General features: G+C 56.0%; 1 protein-coding gene across 2 annotated transcripts; it reads right to left on the bottom strand.

The window, feature by feature from the left end:
* Positions 1-1,075: 1,075 nt before the first annotated feature.
* On the bottom strand, positions 1,076-15,457 carry CADM4 (cell adhesion molecule 4). 2 transcript variants are annotated; one of them, XM_058709317.1, is made up of 9 exons: positions 15,317-15,457; positions 5,793-5,939; positions 5,315-5,467; positions 4,933-5,067; positions 4,395-4,559; positions 4,176-4,266; positions 3,629-3,801; positions 2,662-2,790; positions 1,076-2,118 (listed from the first exon to the last, which is right to left on the bottom strand). In XM_058709317.1, the coding sequence occupies exons 1-9, from the start codon at positions 15,378-15,380 to the stop codon at positions 2,009-2,011; spliced, it is 1,167 nt and encodes a 388-aa protein (XP_058565300.1). In that variant the 5' UTR covers positions 15,381-15,457; the 3' UTR covers positions 1,076-2,008. The 2 variants fall into 2 exon arrangements, with proteins under 2 accessions (XP_058565300.1, XP_058565301.1); XM_058709318.1 differs by lacking the exons at positions 1,076-2,118; positions 2,662-2,790 and adding an exon at positions 3,308-3,444.
* Between the last annotated feature and the right edge of the window lie 927 nt (positions 15,458-16,384).

The raw sequence follows: 16,384 nt of genomic DNA, 5'->3' as shown, positions 1-16,384 counted from the left end.
CACTCACCTCTTTATCCATCCCTGTGTACCTCTACTTCCCCTCAAATACCAGTCCCTACCACCTCAGGCCTTTGCCCTTGCTGTTCCCTTTGCCTGAAAATGCTTTTCCCTCTGATCTTTGACTCATCATTCATATCTTGGCACAGGTGTCAAACAGGCTCTTCCTGATCTTTCAAAGATGGCACGTCGAATTTGCATTAGAGAAATGAGCAGGATTGTGGATACAGCAGGATCGGCCACGAGTTGATGGTTGTGGGAGCTGGGGTGAAGGGTGCATGGGACTTCATAGTCCTGTTCTACTTCTGTATTTGAAGTTTTCTATAATAAATTAATAGTACCCCATCCCCTCACTCTGCATTTTATCTTAAGAGTACTTATGGCAAGCTGAAATTAAAGGTTTTTTGCTTCCTGTTTTCCTCATGGAAGCTTTGTGAGGGTAAGAAAGGAGTCACCCTTTTTCCTTCAGTCCTCAGTGCTTGGAAACAGGATCAAGTTTCAGATTAGTACGAAGCCATCTAGAACACCTAACATTTGCCTATTTTATTCATCATGGCATCTCCAGATCTTTGGGCACAAAGAAAGAGGTCAGTGTATTTTTTAATCTAAAATTAGAATCACTCATTTAAAATTTAGTCGAATGAATGAGGGACCAGGAGTGCCAGGCTAAGGGGGCTTGACTTGACCTAGAGGTGATGGGGAGCTAGGGAAAGATTTTGAGCAGAGCAGGCACAGGTTTTGACAGGGCGAGATGTGAGTTAATTGAAAGGTCCTTTGGAGATTGATTTCCGGGTTAGAGGTAAACCAGGGGAAGGATCTGGGCCTTTGGCTGAGGACAGGGTAGCTCAGTGGCTACTGACTCAAGACTCAGTGACTTTCGGCCGAAGGAGTGGCCAGGGAAAAAACCAGATTTCTTGGAAGGGTGGAGGTGCCCCTGAAGAGGTAAGGAACTTCTCCTGGCTTGTACTATCCACCAACAACCATCTTACTTCTCTCCCTCCTCCCTCCCTTAGTTCAGTTCCCCTCCCAACATAGTGCAGCTCTGGGCAGAGGGACAGACACACAGCCACCCCAGACACTTGTTCTCTCCTCAGTTTAATGGTGGTTAGTGGGATTGCCAAACCCCCTCCCCGTTCCCCTCCCCGCCCCGTACAAAATGTGTGTTGTTTTTTTTTTTTAAACAAGAAAAAGGGGGCAAAAGCCAGGAATGAGGGGAGGGGGGTGCAATCTGATATTTTCATACAGATTTTTAATTTTTTTTTAATATATTATATATAAAACCATAGAGACCAACGCACCCCCCCCAGACTCCTTTCCCTCTCCCTGGAGGGCCTGGAGGAGAGATGAGGAAGGCCCCCCCAGGAGTGGGTGGACAGAGAGACAAATATGGATAGGACAGATATGGGGGGAGGAGGTGGGGAAGGGGAGCCCAGGAACCTGGGGATTGGAGAAAAGGGTTGGGGCTGTCTCCCTCACCGCCCCCATCAAAGTTATGACACAAAGACACAGAATCCCTGTTTCCATGCCCTCCCCCCCCCACCCTTACCCCCACCGTGCAAACATGGCTTTGCAAAGAGGTGCCCAGAGCTCTGTGGAACTCCTACAATGGCTGGCATGGGGTCTGGGACCCCCAAAGAAATCTGTGTTCCCCTTCCCTGCCCACCCCACCCTTCCCAGAATCTGACCCCCTCCCCACAAGACCTGGTTCTGCAGCCTAGGGGCCCTGGCCTTCCCCCAGTTATCTTCCCCCAACCCAATCCCTACCGCCCTCCCTGGACTTGGGGGGTCCGGACCTCTGGCCCCTGCCCCCTGGGGGGCCCAGGCCTCTAGGCCCTTGCTTCTGGCCCTTGCAGAGACCTGGGATCCGACACCCCCCATCCCTGCCCAAGCGTCTGAGGTGTTAGTGGTGGGGGGAGAAGCCCACCATCCCAGACTCTGGTAAATGTCTTTGCAGCTGGCAGTGGGGTGGACCCCAGCCCAGGCCCAGGCCCAGGCCCGGGTGGAGGTGGGGTCAGATGAAGAATTCTTCTTTCCTCTTGTGTCCGTCGCTGCCATTGAGAAAGGCTTCTCTTGCTTCTCCCTGCTCATCCAGGCCACTGGCCTCGTGGGTCAGATAGGAGCCTGAGGGGTGACAGACCCCCAGACAGAGGTGACATATATGTGGACCCAGGAGTTGGACAGAAATATACGGGAAGGGGAGACAGACAAGACATACCAGGCGAAGGAAGAGGGAGAAACGGAACATTCAGGGAGGGAATCAAGTGCAGGGGATTGCAAAACAGGGGCAGAGAAAGAAGTAAAAGCAGAATTAGGAAGACTCCAAAAGTTCAAAGAAAGACCAGCCCTTATCTGTTCTCCTGGTGGTGTCCCCTTACTCTGCTCCCAACGAATCCAACAATTTAGGGAGATGAATTGTTTTATTCAAACTCTTGGCCTTAATTTCACCTTCAGTGTTTCACCCCTTTCAGAGTCAAGGCCGAAAAGTCAGCCCGGAATCTTGGCCTCAGGTCGCGCCAGGTTTCGAATCCCGGGTCTAGGTTCCGCCCTCTTATCCTCTGGGCTGTACGCCCTCCCTCTTTGCAAGCCGGGCTCTAGGGCCCCGCCCTTCCCGAATCCCACAACCAACCACACCCCCTGCAGAATTCAGTCCCCGCCCCCACTCACCCTTCTGCCGTACAGAGCACCAGACCATGCCCACCAGCACACATATGATCAGAAACACCAGTAGCGCCAGGATGCCGCCCACAATGGCGTAGGGCACCGACGTCTGAGCCTCTACCACCGCACCCGGGTCTGCCAGAGGGACAGGGCGCAGGACCAGGTCATCAGAGCACAGTCCCAGCCTGGCCCCATCGCTGCTGCTCTTGTAAACCAATCCACACAACTAACCGCGCTTTTACGCGTCACGCCCCTCAAACTACTGCCACGCCTGGCCCCTGGTCCTGGTTCCACTCTTTCCGGATGCTCCACTTCCACAAAGAACGCGTGTGTTGGTTTGTACACTGGCCCGAACCAGCCCCTGAATCATTTTGCCAGTACTACCCCACTCCCTCCCCCCACCACTCCCCAAAGAACAGAAACAGCACATCTCTTTTCGTTCGATTCCTTTGACCCACAGAACCTGAGGTCCAAGTCCCTTCCCATCTTGTCTAAAACGCTCCAGGTATTTAAAAATGCGGAGCTAGGGCCGGGCAACTTCCAAAATTCGTGCTCCACTGTCATAAGAGCTAAACACATAGCACTTATTTTGTGCTAGGGACCATTCCAACCGCTTTATATATTTAGCTCATATATAATCTTCACACCCCTATGAGGTAGGTGCTATTGTTTATTTCCGCTTAACCAATGAGGGAACTAAGGCGCAGAGTTACGCGCAATAGGATGCCGCAGAGCCCAGTCTGAACCCAGGCGGTCGGTCTGGTCGCAGAACTCCCGGAATTCAGGTGGCTGTGGACCCCAAAGAATCACCCTTTGCAACAGGCCCCTCAAACACCCCTGCAGGCCTTGAACCATCCAACCCAGCTCGCCCATTCCCAAGACCCCCCTGCCTCCCGGGACGAGCAGAGACCTCCTCCGAGGCCCCGCCCCCGCCTTGAGCCCCGCCCCCAGGCCTGCGGCTGCGTGCCCTCACCGTAGACCACGAGTACATAGAGCGCCCTCGCGTGGCCGTGCTTGTTCGACGCCTCGCAAGTGTAGGTGCCATTATCTGCGGATACCAAGCCAGGCAGCGTAAGCGTCTCCCCGACCGCCTCGGCGCGCTCTGGCAAAGACTCATTCCCGCGGTTCCAGCGGATCTGGTTTGGCCTGGGCGTGAGGGAAGTATAGTCAGGGTTAGGGACACAGGTGCCACCATCCAATTCTGACTTCTCGGTAATCTAGATATGTAGTATCTGCCAGTAAGAGGGTCCTTACTCTCCCCACCCTAACCAATAAAACCAACAGTCCCGGGCACAGCTTCCACCCATCACCGGAGTCTCAAGAATCCTAGCGTCCTGTCCCCCGCCCGTTCCACTATCAGAATTCAGGAGTCCAGGGCCCCACAGCCTCCGCCCTTCAGGACGCAGAAGTCCGGGCCCCAGCCCCTCTGTTCACCCAGTCCCCTCTTTCCCGAGACACAGGTGTCCAGGTCCCCGGTCTCTTCTCCTCAGGACCCAGGAGTGTCGGGTCCAAGAGCTCACCTGGGGTTCCCTGTTACAGCACACGTTAGCACCAGCGTGTCTCCCTCCCTCACTACAGCTTGGGAGGCATGGATCCGGGCCGTGGGGGAGTCTGTGGGCGGAAGTGAGATGGGAGAGTGGTGGTCTGGGTCATCTCGCGGGGCTAGAAACCCTCCCGGGGGCAAGCGGCTGGCGTTGGGACCCTCCGGCCCCCCGCGTCCCGGCCCGCCGGGCACTTACACTGCACGTCCAGCACGTACTGCGTCTGCTTGCTGTGTCCGGAGGGCAGCGCCTGGTTCTGCGCCTCGCAGATGACGATACCGCCGTCGTCCTTGCGGTCCACACGAAACCGCACTGTGCTCGCCACGCTCCAGACTTTGCCATTTTCCTGGCCGCTGCTCACTCCTGCCAGGCCCCGCCGGGACTCGGTCAGGCCAGGATTCCGGCCCCGCCCACCCCAGCCCAAACCAAAGCAGGCTATTTGCCAAGCTCCGCCTCTTAGCCACAGGCCTCGCCTCCAGTCCTCCAAGCCACGCCCCTCCCCGAACGTAGCCCGCAGCCCCAGGTGCCTCTTCCCAAAGCCCCTCCCTCTTTCACTCCCAAGCCCTCCCATCGGTCAATTCCTTCCGTAGCAGCATATTGGGTGGCCAGGGTCAGCGAAACCTGTGCGCTCTTCTCCAAGCCCCGCGCACTTATAAGCCAGGAGGTCCCAAGACCCGCTTCCTCTCAGTCCCACCCCTCGCCGGCACTTCCCCGGTGACCCCACCCCAGGTAGTACCTTTCAGCTCCTTGCGGTCCCGGTACCAGCGCAGGACAGCGGCGGGGCGGGACCGAGGAACCAGGCAGCTGAGCTCCACCTCGCCTCCCTCCACCGCCTGCTCCCGGACCTCCACCACGGGATTCTCTGGGGCCACTGCAGGGAGAAAGGGGTTAGGGGGGCAGTCAGCGGTGGCACTGAGGTGGACTCAAAGAAACTAGGTGCAACAAGGGTCCCAGGTGGCAGGGGTCAAACACAGGCTGGAGGTCAGGAAGACCGGCCGTGTTTCCTGGGGGCAGGTGTCGAGGAGGTTAAAAACAACCAGATTTAAAAATCAGGTCTCAGGATAAGGGACAAGCGGAGAAAGGAGGAGGGGATGAGTTTGAGGAGGGAGAGGCGTTACCCAATACAGTGAGCGTGGCAATCTGGTGGTGGGTATCCTCCGTGTAGAGCTGGCAGAAATAGCCCCCCTCGTCCTCCAGGCGGGCATCTGAGAGCCGGATCCGCACGCGGCGCGGAGAGAACTCCTCAAGCTGGAAACGCTCATCCTTCAGGGCTAAACAGAAGGAACAGGAAGGAGTGAACCTAGGGAATTCTGGCTCCACGGACCTGCCCTTCCTCCAGAAGGTTACAGTCCTGCGCTCTGCCCCTTTTCCCCATCCAGCCATACCCGTGCATCTCAGGGGCCCCCACCTGGGACTCCCTTAGGGACCCAGAATGATCCAGGCCCTCGTGCCCACAGGACCAGTTGTCCAGGCCCCTAGCTCCATGCTCTGTCAGGACCCGAGTCCACACTCTCCCCTCTGTCCTCTTTCAGGACACAGGGGTCAGGCCCCAGTCCTTCTCCTTCAAGACTCAGGATTTCCTACCCCAGCACTCACCGCGGGTGCCGTTGAAGAAGAGGGTCTGCCGGGCTGGGTTCTGAATGACAACTATGGATCCATCGTACTGGTGCAGACGGCAGGTTATCTCGGCCACCCCTCCCTCGGCCACGGTCACATTCTCTGTCTGTACTTCCTGTCCAGCCCCTGGACCAGCAGACAGAGAGACAGGATAGGAGACTCGTTGAGGGCTGCGATTCAGTCTTTTCTCTCTCCCCCGTTCCTCCCCCATCCAAATCGCCAATCTCTCTCTTTCCCCTCTCATTCAGTTCCTTGCAGCCAACATTTCCCGAGGGCTGGATTCTGGGAGGTGAAGACAAGCTGCTCCAGAGAAGCTACAGTCACGATCCAGTGGCATGTGCTCTAATGGGGACAGCACAGAGCACATGGGGAGCCCAGAGGAAGGGGAGACTAAGGCTGCCTAGGGAGATGGGTGATCAGAGAAGGTTCTGGAAGAAAGCTCCATTGGATCCAGATTTTAGAGTGAGCAGTTCACCAGGTGTGGGAAACTGCTATGTGTTCACCAAATCCCACCTTTCACACCTGGGCACCCGTTGTAATTTGTCTGCAGTGATGGCCACAATATTCTTCCCATCCCTGTATATGCCCTTTGTAAGTTGACTTTGTCCCTCCTCTGTCATAAAGCAGGCGTTCTGATCCTGTTGATCTGGGCAGGCCCTGTGACTTGCTTTGACCAGCCACTCGCTTTGACTTGTTTTGATCACATTTCCTAAAAGTGATACTGTATGGGTTCTCGAGCCTAGCGTTTCTATTCGTGCCCTCTTGCTGCCCTGAGACCATCAGGTAAAGATGCCTGGACTAGCTTCCCTGAGGGTAAGGGACCACATGGAGAGAGAAATCCAGCCAGTAGCCAGCACCAACTGCCGGTCATGTGAGTGAGGCCATCCTGGCCCATCCAGCCCCAAGTGACTGCAGCCACATGAGTGACTCCAGCTGAGACCCAGAGATGAACTGCCCAACCAACTCAGTCCAGATCGCTGACTCCCAGAGCAAATAACCATGATTGTTGTTTAAAGCCACTACATTTTGGAGGGTCCCTTACACCACCAAAGTTAACTGGTAGGACACACGATTGGACTACATTTCCTCAGATCCCTTGTACTTAGTTGGGACCACGTGGCTGGTTTCTGGCCAGTGGGATGTAGGTGGAACAGAGAAACACCTCTTCCAGGCTGGCTCATGTCAATCACAGTCGTTCTCGCTAGCTGAATGGAGAGGACCCCAAGGAGCCTGTAGGAGAACAGGATCACAAGCTGGAAGGAGCCCAGGGCCCTGACTGCCTGCTGTGACCTGCCTGCACAGGACTGTAACGTGAATGAGAAATTCACTTTTTTGTTAAGCCGTTGGGATTTCGGGGCTGTTGTTATTGCGGTTAACCTACCCCGATTAATCCATCAGAGGAGGAAGGTAGGGGATTAGTAAGGGGGTATTTTCAGCAGAGGCAGCAGCCTAGAGTACAGCTTGAAGCTGGGATTAATCAGCATCACCATCACCATCACCATTGTCACGGTCATCTTCAAAATAAAATAACCACAATGGCTACTGTTTATTAGGCATTTGCTATGCCTGTGCCAGGCTCTGTGCAAGGGTGTTACCTATATAATTTCCATTTAATCATCAGAGTACCCAAATAGTTAGGCACTATTAGCAATCCCCAGCTTGAAATTTTTTTAATGCTTATTTTTATTTTTGAGACGGAGAGAGAAAAACCGTGAGTAGGGGAGGGGCAGGAGAGAGGGAGACACAGAATCCAAAGCAGGCTCCAGGCTCCGAGCTGTCAGCACAGAGCCCCATGTGGGGCTCGAACTCTCGAACTGTGAGATCATGACCTGAGCTGAAGTCGGACGCTTAACCGACTGAGCCACCCAGGTACCCCAATCCCCAGCTTTTTAAAATTCCCATTTCATGGGTGAGAAAGTTGGTCCAGAGAGAGAAAATAACTTGCTCAAGGTCTTAGAGTGGCAGTGGAAGGGCCAGGATCTGCATGCAGAGCTCTCTGATGCCACATTTTGCATCCACATCCACCTCCTGGTTGTCTGGGTGAAATTGTGCAGCCCTGGGGAGGGGTGTGGGATGTGCTAGTGGAGGGCCACAAAGGCCAAGCCTGGAGCTTAGCTTTTACCCTGAAGGCCAGTGGAGGTTTTGAAGCAGGAAAGTGCCATGATCAGATCTGGTTATTTACCTTTAAATGTGGGCTAACTCTGGCTTCGTGTCTCTTGCATTCTGTCCCATTCATTCGAGTATTTCCTGAGCAGTAGGTAGGTGCTTAGGGGCTGGGTGCCCAGAGAGGAGTCAGATGAGGTCCCTGCCCTGGAAGGCCTTCAAGATTTACAGGGAGGTAGATGCAAATCACTGTAATTGACCGTCAGAAGTGTTGTATTCCCTGTAAGAGGGCTCAGTAACCCAATTTGGATGCTGAGGGGTAGAAAAGATTAATTCTGGAGAATGGAGGCAGAGACAGCTAGCTTTCTACCCAGCATCCATAATCCAGCATCCATAATTCTTCTTAGTAAAAGAACCCTGATTATATTTATGGTTGCCCTATGTCCAGCAGAAAAAGATATTCCCAGACTCCCTTGCAGCTAAATGAGGCCATGTGATAAAAAGTTTTGTACAAACTCGATATAAGGATAAGTGATTTCCCTGGTAATTCATATGGTAATTTCAGGAGGACTTCCTAAAGAAAAGGGACAAGTCCTTTTTCTTCCAGGTTGCCTTTATGCTGCCTGGAACTGGGATGTGATGCCTGGAGTTCTGGCAGCCACTTGACCAAGAGGACAAGGGCACGAAAGATGGTGGAACTAAGAGCTGGAAGGTACCTGAGTCTCTGGTGATGATGTGGACCTGCCTCCAAAGCCCTGGATGCCTACTTCTGGACTTCTCTTAGGTTTGAATACAATGCTTTGTGCACTTAAGCCACTCTTACGGGTTGATTTGGCACTTCTTGGAATATCAACATGTCCAATCCTGGCCCCACATATTTTTTCCTCCCCATGTCTTTTTCAATCTCGGTAAATATCACGACCATCCACCCAGTTGCTCAAGCCAAAAACCTTTCCCTCTCTCTAACATCCATTCCATCAGCAAGATCTATCCATCTACCTCTAAAACATATCCCAGATCAGTTCATCTTTTTACCGCCACCCTAGCCCAATGACACGGTCTCTTCCCTTGACCTTTAAGAGCTACTCAGGGGTCTCCCAGCTTCTATGCCTGCCTCCCCTCAGGCCATTCTCCACAGAGCAGCCAGATGGAGTTTTCCAGAAGGTAAATCAGATCAAGTCACCTCTCTGCTTGAAACCCTCTGAAGGCTGGTGCCTGGATTGCTCAGTTGTTAAGCATCTGACTTCAGCTCAGGTCATGATCTCATGGTTCGTGAGTTCGAGCCCCGTATCGGGTGAACACGAGCCCTGCGTAGGGTGAGCTCCGCTTCTCTCTCTCTCTGCCCCTCCTGGGATTCTCTCTCTCTCCCTCTCTCTCTCTCTCTGCCCCTCACTCACCTGCACCCTCTCTCTCTCAACAAACAAAAACAAAAGACAAACAAAAAAAACCCTGGAAGGCTGCCCATGACACTTAGGAAATAAAGTAAAATCTATATTCCTTCCCTGGACCTTGAAGGTGCTATGTGGCCTGGACCCCTCTGACCACAGTTCCAACCACCCTCCTGCTACTCCCTTTCCTCCGGGTGCATTGACCTTGATCTTCCTCAAATTCACTGAACTCGTTTCCACCCCATGGCCCTTGCACTTGCTCTCCCCTCTGCCTGGAATGTTCTTCACTGCCTCCTGTTGTCATTCAGGTCTCTGCTCACATCCACACCTCCTCAAGGAGCCCTCCCTCACACCTCACACGTCCCCTTACCTCCAGAACACTTTCTGTTCTGTCCCCACTGGTTTTATTTCCTCTACAGAAATGTCACTGAAATTATCTTGGTAATGTGCTTACTCATTTACTGTCTTTGTCCCCTGCCACCAGAATACACACCCCATGCAAGCAGGAATGTAATCCATCGGTTTCACTGCTGTATCCCTCCTCCCTAGAAGTGTCCCTGAAGCTAGATAAGTGTCTGGGAGATTGACAGATGAATAGCGTGTGCTGGGCACGATTTCATTTCAACCTCACAACGACTCTGTGACATCATTATCCTCATGGTGGACACCTGGGTTGATCCCAGCTGGACCACTGGCCATCTTTGTGACCTTGGGCAAGCGGCATGACTTTTCTGAGCCTCAGATGCCCTGTCTGTAAAATGGGGATGATGCCAGTGCCTTGTCTCCTAGGGATCAGCCCAGTGCCCAAAGCTCAGGGAGTCCTTCCTGCAAAGCTACTGTTATTACAACTCCAGAAACATGCCCGTGCACATGAAAACTGGCCGGCCTGCACATCCTGGTGCTTAAAAAACAAAACAAAGCAAAGCAAAGCAAAACAAAACAAAAACATCCTGAAGCCTAGCCATTGATCCTGGACCTCAGGGCTAACCCAGTGCTAGCCCCCCATTTTACAGATGTGGAGAATGAGGCTCAGGGGTCCCAGGCCAAGTCAGTGGCAGAAACTCAACATCTCCTGGGAGCCATCAGGACCTCTGCATCTGCCCCCGCCCCTACCGTGCAAATTATTCCTCTGCTGTCTGCTTGAGGGTGCACATGGGGTGAGGGTGGGGGGCTTTTGTCTTGTTCCCTCCCCCTCCTGAGGAGTCAGTAACCAACAGTGTCTGTGCCTGGAATATTAATGTCCCAGGAGCTTTTGTTTCAGGGTTGGGGAGTTGGGGGGTGGCGAGGCGGGACTTGTTAGTCCGAGAGGGCTAAGCTTTTGGGACTTGGGCACTGGCCCTTTAAACGGTGTTGACAGCCTGGAGTCGTCATGGGGATGGTGCCTGGAAAAAGGGACTGGGGAGGGCTTGGGAAAGAGTGGCTGAGCAGGTGATAGGTAGAGACCCAGAATCCAGCCCTCTCCTCCCTTAGACCCAGAAGTCCAGCTCCCAACTGCCTCTTTTCCCAGGATCCAGGAGTCCAGACTCCTAGCCCCCTCCTCCAATCAGGATCCAGGAGTCTGAGTTCTCAGCCTCCTCCTCCTTCATCCCCAGAAGTCCTGAGCCCCAGCCTTCTCCCCCCTTCAAACCCAGGAGTCTGGGCTTCCAGCCCCCTCCTCCTTCAGGACCCAGGAGCCAGGGGTCCAGAGTACACAGCTGGTGGATGTTTCCACGGAGACTAAACAGGGTGGGGGGAGCACTTCCTGGGTCCTGAGTCAGCGAATACCCAAGGGAGTCTCAAGGTCACGGTTCCGGGAAGGTCACAGCCACCCCCTCCGTATCCGCTCCCCAGGGGGCTCATGGCTTCATGCCTCCTTCCCCCACTTCCTCCCCTAAGGAGGTGGTACATCCCTTCGTCCTGAATGAACCCCCCCTCAGCCCCCCATCAATGGCGGAGTCCGAACATCCTCGCACAAAGCATCAATTCTTCCCCAGCTCAGCCTTGTGAAGGCGCCTGTATTCGCAGGACCTAGGCGTCAGGGTCCCAGCCCCTCCTCCCTCGGAAACCTGGAGTGGGACCCCCGGTCCCTTCCTCTCCCAGGACTCAGTAGTCTGTACCTCCATTCCTCCCACACGACCTAGGAGTATGGAGCCCCAGCCCTCTTCTCCCCTTAGACCCAGGAGTCCAAGCCCCCAGCCCCCTCCTCCCTCTGAGACACTTAGCCTTCTTCTACCTCAGATCCCAGAGTCTAAAACCCTGGCCCCTCCTCCCTCAGACCCAGGAGTCCTGGCCCCCAGCCCCCTTCTCTCCTGGAAACTTGACTGCAGGTCCACAGTCCTCAACCCTCAGAATCACAGTCCTGCCTTCCCCCAGCCTTCCATCCCCCTCCTATCTGGGGACCAAGCATCAGGTGGGGGCGTAGGGGTGAGTCAGCAGCCTCACACACAAAGTGCCCCCTATGGCCCCCACGTTCCTGGGATATTCAGAACTCCCTAGATTCTGGGCCTCAGGCCCAGCCAGGGGGTGGGAGGTTTCCCCTGGGCGTGGGGTCATGGGGGAATTCCTGCTTCAGGAAGGGTGCAGGTCTGCACTGAGCCCTCACTGTCCTACCCTCCACCCCCAGTACCCTCTAGTCACCCCCTCCCAGGAGAGCCCAGGCTCTGTCGCTGCCCTCTTGCCCCACTGAGTTACTGCAGAGGAGCCTTAGTGCCTGGTTCTCGGAGGACTATGGGCCTGGGGTCTGCACTGGCAGGAACCAGTGGGTGCTTGGGTCTTGGTGCCACAGGCCATTGGGCGCTGGCGAGTCTGACTGTCTCCAAGCATCCCCCCCCCACCTCCCCCACCCAGAGAGAGAAAGCTGCCTTTGTGTTCCCCAAGACGGGGACAGGCCAGGCTCGCACGACATTAACCCACCCCGGGCCCCAACCCTGCTGTGTCTAAGGTCTTGGAATCCATTGCTGAACCTGACCCCCCACTCTGGAGACTCAGGCATCCAGCTCATGGGTGGGTGGGGGTCAGTGACAGAAACCACCCAAGGCCTGCACCCTGGGGTGACTCATATTGGGGGCAAGGTCCCCCTGCTCTCAGAGTGACCTGTCAGAACTCTAGCAGGGAAAAGTGAGTCACTGGGGAGGAAAACATTTGGGCAACAACCAACTCCCCCTCTACAAAGCCCCCTAACTCTAAACGGTCGCTCTGTCTTTTCTCTGTATCTGGATATCCGTTCCCTCTGCCCCTCTCTGCTCTATCCAATTCCCGGCCTGTGGATCTCTGGTTCTGCCTGCGTGCATCTGGTCAGGCAACGCATCTCTCTCTCTCTCTCTCTCTCTCTCTCTCTCGCTTCCTCTCGCCTGCCCACCCTGGGCCCTTCTTTCCTTTGGCATCAATCTCCTCCTCCTTCTCTGGTATTCTTGGCAGATGTGTGAGCCAGGAAAGAGAATTCGGTTTTGGAAGGGCACAAAGGGACCCCCATCTTCCTTCGTGCTGGCTGGCCAAAGTGAGAGAGGAAAGGGGTGACTGAGAGGAAGATGATGGAGGGACCGTGAGCAACGCCTGAAATCTGGCGGCCAAGGTCATTCAGAAATATCCAGTGAAAAGGAAAGCAGACAGGGCCCTCTAATACCAGGTACCCCAGCCCCCTAGCCCACGCTGTACAGAAGGGGGAAAGTGAGGCTCAGAGAAGGGCAGAGACTGATATAAAATCACACCAGAGAGGCTGGTTCCTCAGCTCCCAGTCCAGAGTGCTCCCCGTGACACCCAGCTCTCTCCAAACTTTTAACGCCCCATGCCATTTAATTTAGCGAAAGTTTAGAGAAGTAGGATGCAGGTTCCAGGAAGCAGTGATTTGAACATGAAACAAGAAACAAGCCTCTAGAGCTACCTCCCAGGAGCGCTGGAGAAAAGACTCTTGAACTGGGCAAGCCATCATCTTAGGTTCTGATTCTGAGAGAATCCATCCCATGATTCTAAGCTGTCAAGATTCCAGATGTCAGAGGTGTCAAGACTCAGGATCTCCCGGAGGTCAAGATCTCAGAATTTTAAAGCTGTCGAGAGGCTAGAATCCTAACGCTGTCAAGGTTCTAGAATTTGAAAGGTGGCAAGATTCTAAAGACTTGGGGATTCTGGAGTCCTAAAGACGCCAGTGTTTTCAAACACCCTCAGGTTCTTTGTTTACTGGATTCATTGGTTCTAGGATTCTATGAACCTGGTTCAGGAGCCTAAAAGAAGACAGAATAATAAAACTGGAGGGCATGTAGCTAAGGTACCAAAGCGCTCATGGGGAGGAGGGCGGGGGGATTGTGGCTTGTCTGCTGCAAAGAAAGAAGGAAATGGTAAAAGTTCCAAGCAATGGCAGAAGACTTTAGAAGAAAGCAAGGTGCAGCATGAGAAGTCGGCTTTGCCCCTCTGGCCTTGTCCTTGAGGAGAGGGAGGCTGTGCCCCAAACCCTGTGGTGTGGGATGCGTAACCGCACCCAGCTTGCCAGAAACCCCTTGGGAGGTCCGAGCTGGAGTTCCCTTTCAGGTCACTGGGTTCAACACTTTACAGAAAGGGGAACTGAGGCCCAGAGAGAGGAGGGGGCTTGAGGTCGGCTGCTGGGGCAAATGGCAGGAGGCAGGATGTAAATAAACCCTGGCCCCCAGCCCTGTGCCATCTGGCTACACACCTCTCCCAAATCTCTCCGTAGCATCCTGCCCTCCACTTCTGCCCAGCCACCTCCCAGCCATCCATTCCTCCTAAGAGCGGCCTCACCCGCTGGGGAGGGGGTGACCTGTGGCAGGTTTGAGGCACACGCAGTGTAAGAGTGTGAGTGTGTAGGTGACGTTTCCTGACCTTGTCCCCAGCCTCAGGGTCACCCTATCGTGGAGGTGTCCGGCTTTTCACAGTGTGTGATGTGGCTATGTGGATGGCTCCCTAGATGTCCTGGAGGGGGGCTTCTCTGTAAGTTATGGTCTGGGTGTGTGAATGGGGGGGCAGCATTTGCGAGGCATTTGCTGAATCCACGTGTGTGCCCACATGCCAAGGTTCCTCACACACTTCCCAACACGCACACATGCACACACACACACACACACACACACACACACATTTCCCTCCAAGGCCCTTCAGGATGCCCTGTCTGACTCAATTCCTCTCCAGGGCACAGAGGGATGAAGGGGTACAGGTATTAAGGATGGGGTCAGGGAGGTTGTAAGGGTAAAGGGGGGAGCAGAGAGATGGGGGACAGGGGGACACTGGGACAGAGAGGCGGGGATGGATAGTGGGGGGAATGAAGAAGAGAGGTGACAGAGGGGGCTAGAGAAACGAGCAGGAAAGATAGGGGATAGAGACAAGGGGATGGGACAGATGGGGGACAGAGGGAAAGGGACAGAGAAACAAGGGTGACAGTGAGACAGGGACAGAGAGGGAGAATGGGGGCAGAGAGGGACAGCAGAAATATAGAGGGACAGAGAAGGAGAATAGAGAGGATGATGGGGGGACAGAGTGACCCAGTAAAAAGGGGCAGAGACCAAGGGACAGAGGTGGGGGACAAAGACAGGATGGAGAGGTGGGGGACAGGGCGGCAAGGAGAAAGGGGGACAGACAGGGGGGACAGGACTTCCAGACCGAGGGACAGAGGACAAGGGTAGGGGGACAAGGAGAGAGACTGAGGGACTCACAGACAGGCGGACAGAGGGACGCAGAGACCGAACAGAAGGACAGCGGGACCGGCCCAGAGAAGGCGGGCTTGCGGAAGGGGTGGGGGGGGGGGTAATGGTGGTCTCGGTCCCTTTGTCCCCGCCGGGATCCGGGCCTGTGCGGGGTGGGGTGGGGGTGGGGGGGCTGCGGCACAGCGGCCGGGGCCCGCGTCCCCCTCCCCCCGCTCGCGGCTCTCAGCTCCCGGCTCCCGGCCCGCGCTGCGCTTTGTCCCGGGGAGGGGGCCCGGCCCGGCCCCGCGCGCATTGTTCGGCCTCTGCGGCCCCGCGGCAGCCGGGCTGTCACCGCAGCGCGCCCCCCGCCCCGGCCCGGCCGGCCGACCCCGGCCCCCGACCCTACCTGGCCCCGCCGCGGCCGCCCACAGCAGCAGCAGCGGCCACTGGAAGCGCCGGGCCCGGCCCATGGTGCCGCCGCCGCCGCCGCCGCCGCCGCCGCCGCCGCTCGCTCCCGGCCCGGCACCTGCACCGCCCGCGCCGCCCGCCCCGCCCCCGAGCCCCGCCCCCTGCCCGCCCGGGGGCGGGGCCGGGGCCGGGGCGGGGCCCAGGCCGGGACTGGGGGTAGGGGGTGGGAGACCCAGGGGACCGAGAGACCGTGGGGGTGGGGGGACGGTGGGGGTGCGGGCCCCCCAAGAGCGGGGCAGTTGCGGGCGGGGGCGTGCAGGGGATGCGGGAGAACGGGAGGGTGCTGCGTGAGGGCAGAGGTTGCGGGTGCTGTGTGAAGGGGTGAGTGTGAGTGTGTTGGTGGAAGGGTGTGCGAGGGTGCAGGTGTCGCGTGAGGGGAAGGAGGTGAGTGGCGTGTGTGAAGGCTTGGGTGTGTGTGGAGGGGAGTGTTGCGCGAGGGTGTGAGCATCGAGGGAGGGAGGAGTGTTCTGTGGGAAAGGTGAGTGTGAGAGGTGTTCTGTGGACAAGTGAGTGCAGGTGAAGGTGTCACATGACGGATTGTGACCTTAGCCACCCCGAGCTCCGGGAGGGCGGCAGAGGGGTGTCTGGGCAAGTCCTGGATCTCCCAGGCAGGGCTGGGCGGGGCGGGGGTCAGGTCCCACCCTTCCTACCGTCCAGACCCAGGAATCCAGTGTTTCCACATCATGCATCACTCTCCTGAAAGGGGCCCCTGAAAGGGAACCAACTGGAAGGAAGCCTAAGTCCTGAGCCCCAGAGAGGGAGAGGCTCCTGTGGATGCCTCCCGCGCCCTAGCGTCTAGCTTCCCCACCCCTGCTTCCCCCGGTCTTCCTGCCCCAGTCTCTTTTGTGTCCCCGACTTTCCACGCGCGCTTCCCACTTCTCTCCCATCATTGTTGCTGACTCACCCCTCCACATTCGGGTCCCTTCTCCCTCCTGGGGAGTGGTCTCCCTGAGCCCACTTCTGTGGGACCTTGTAGACCCGGTGCAAGTTTATCACCCTTAGAACC

Source organism: Neofelis nebulosa, chromosome 17 (genome assembly GCF_028018385.1).
Source record: "Neofelis nebulosa isolate mNeoNeb1 chromosome 17, mNeoNeb1.pri, whole genome shotgun sequence".
In the NCBI taxonomy this organism is placed as follows: Eukaryota; Metazoa; Chordata; class Mammalia; order Carnivora; family Felidae; genus Neofelis; species Neofelis nebulosa.
The sequence above is the reverse complement of the archived record's forward strand: the minus strand, read 5'-3'. Positions and strand labels throughout refer to the sequence as shown.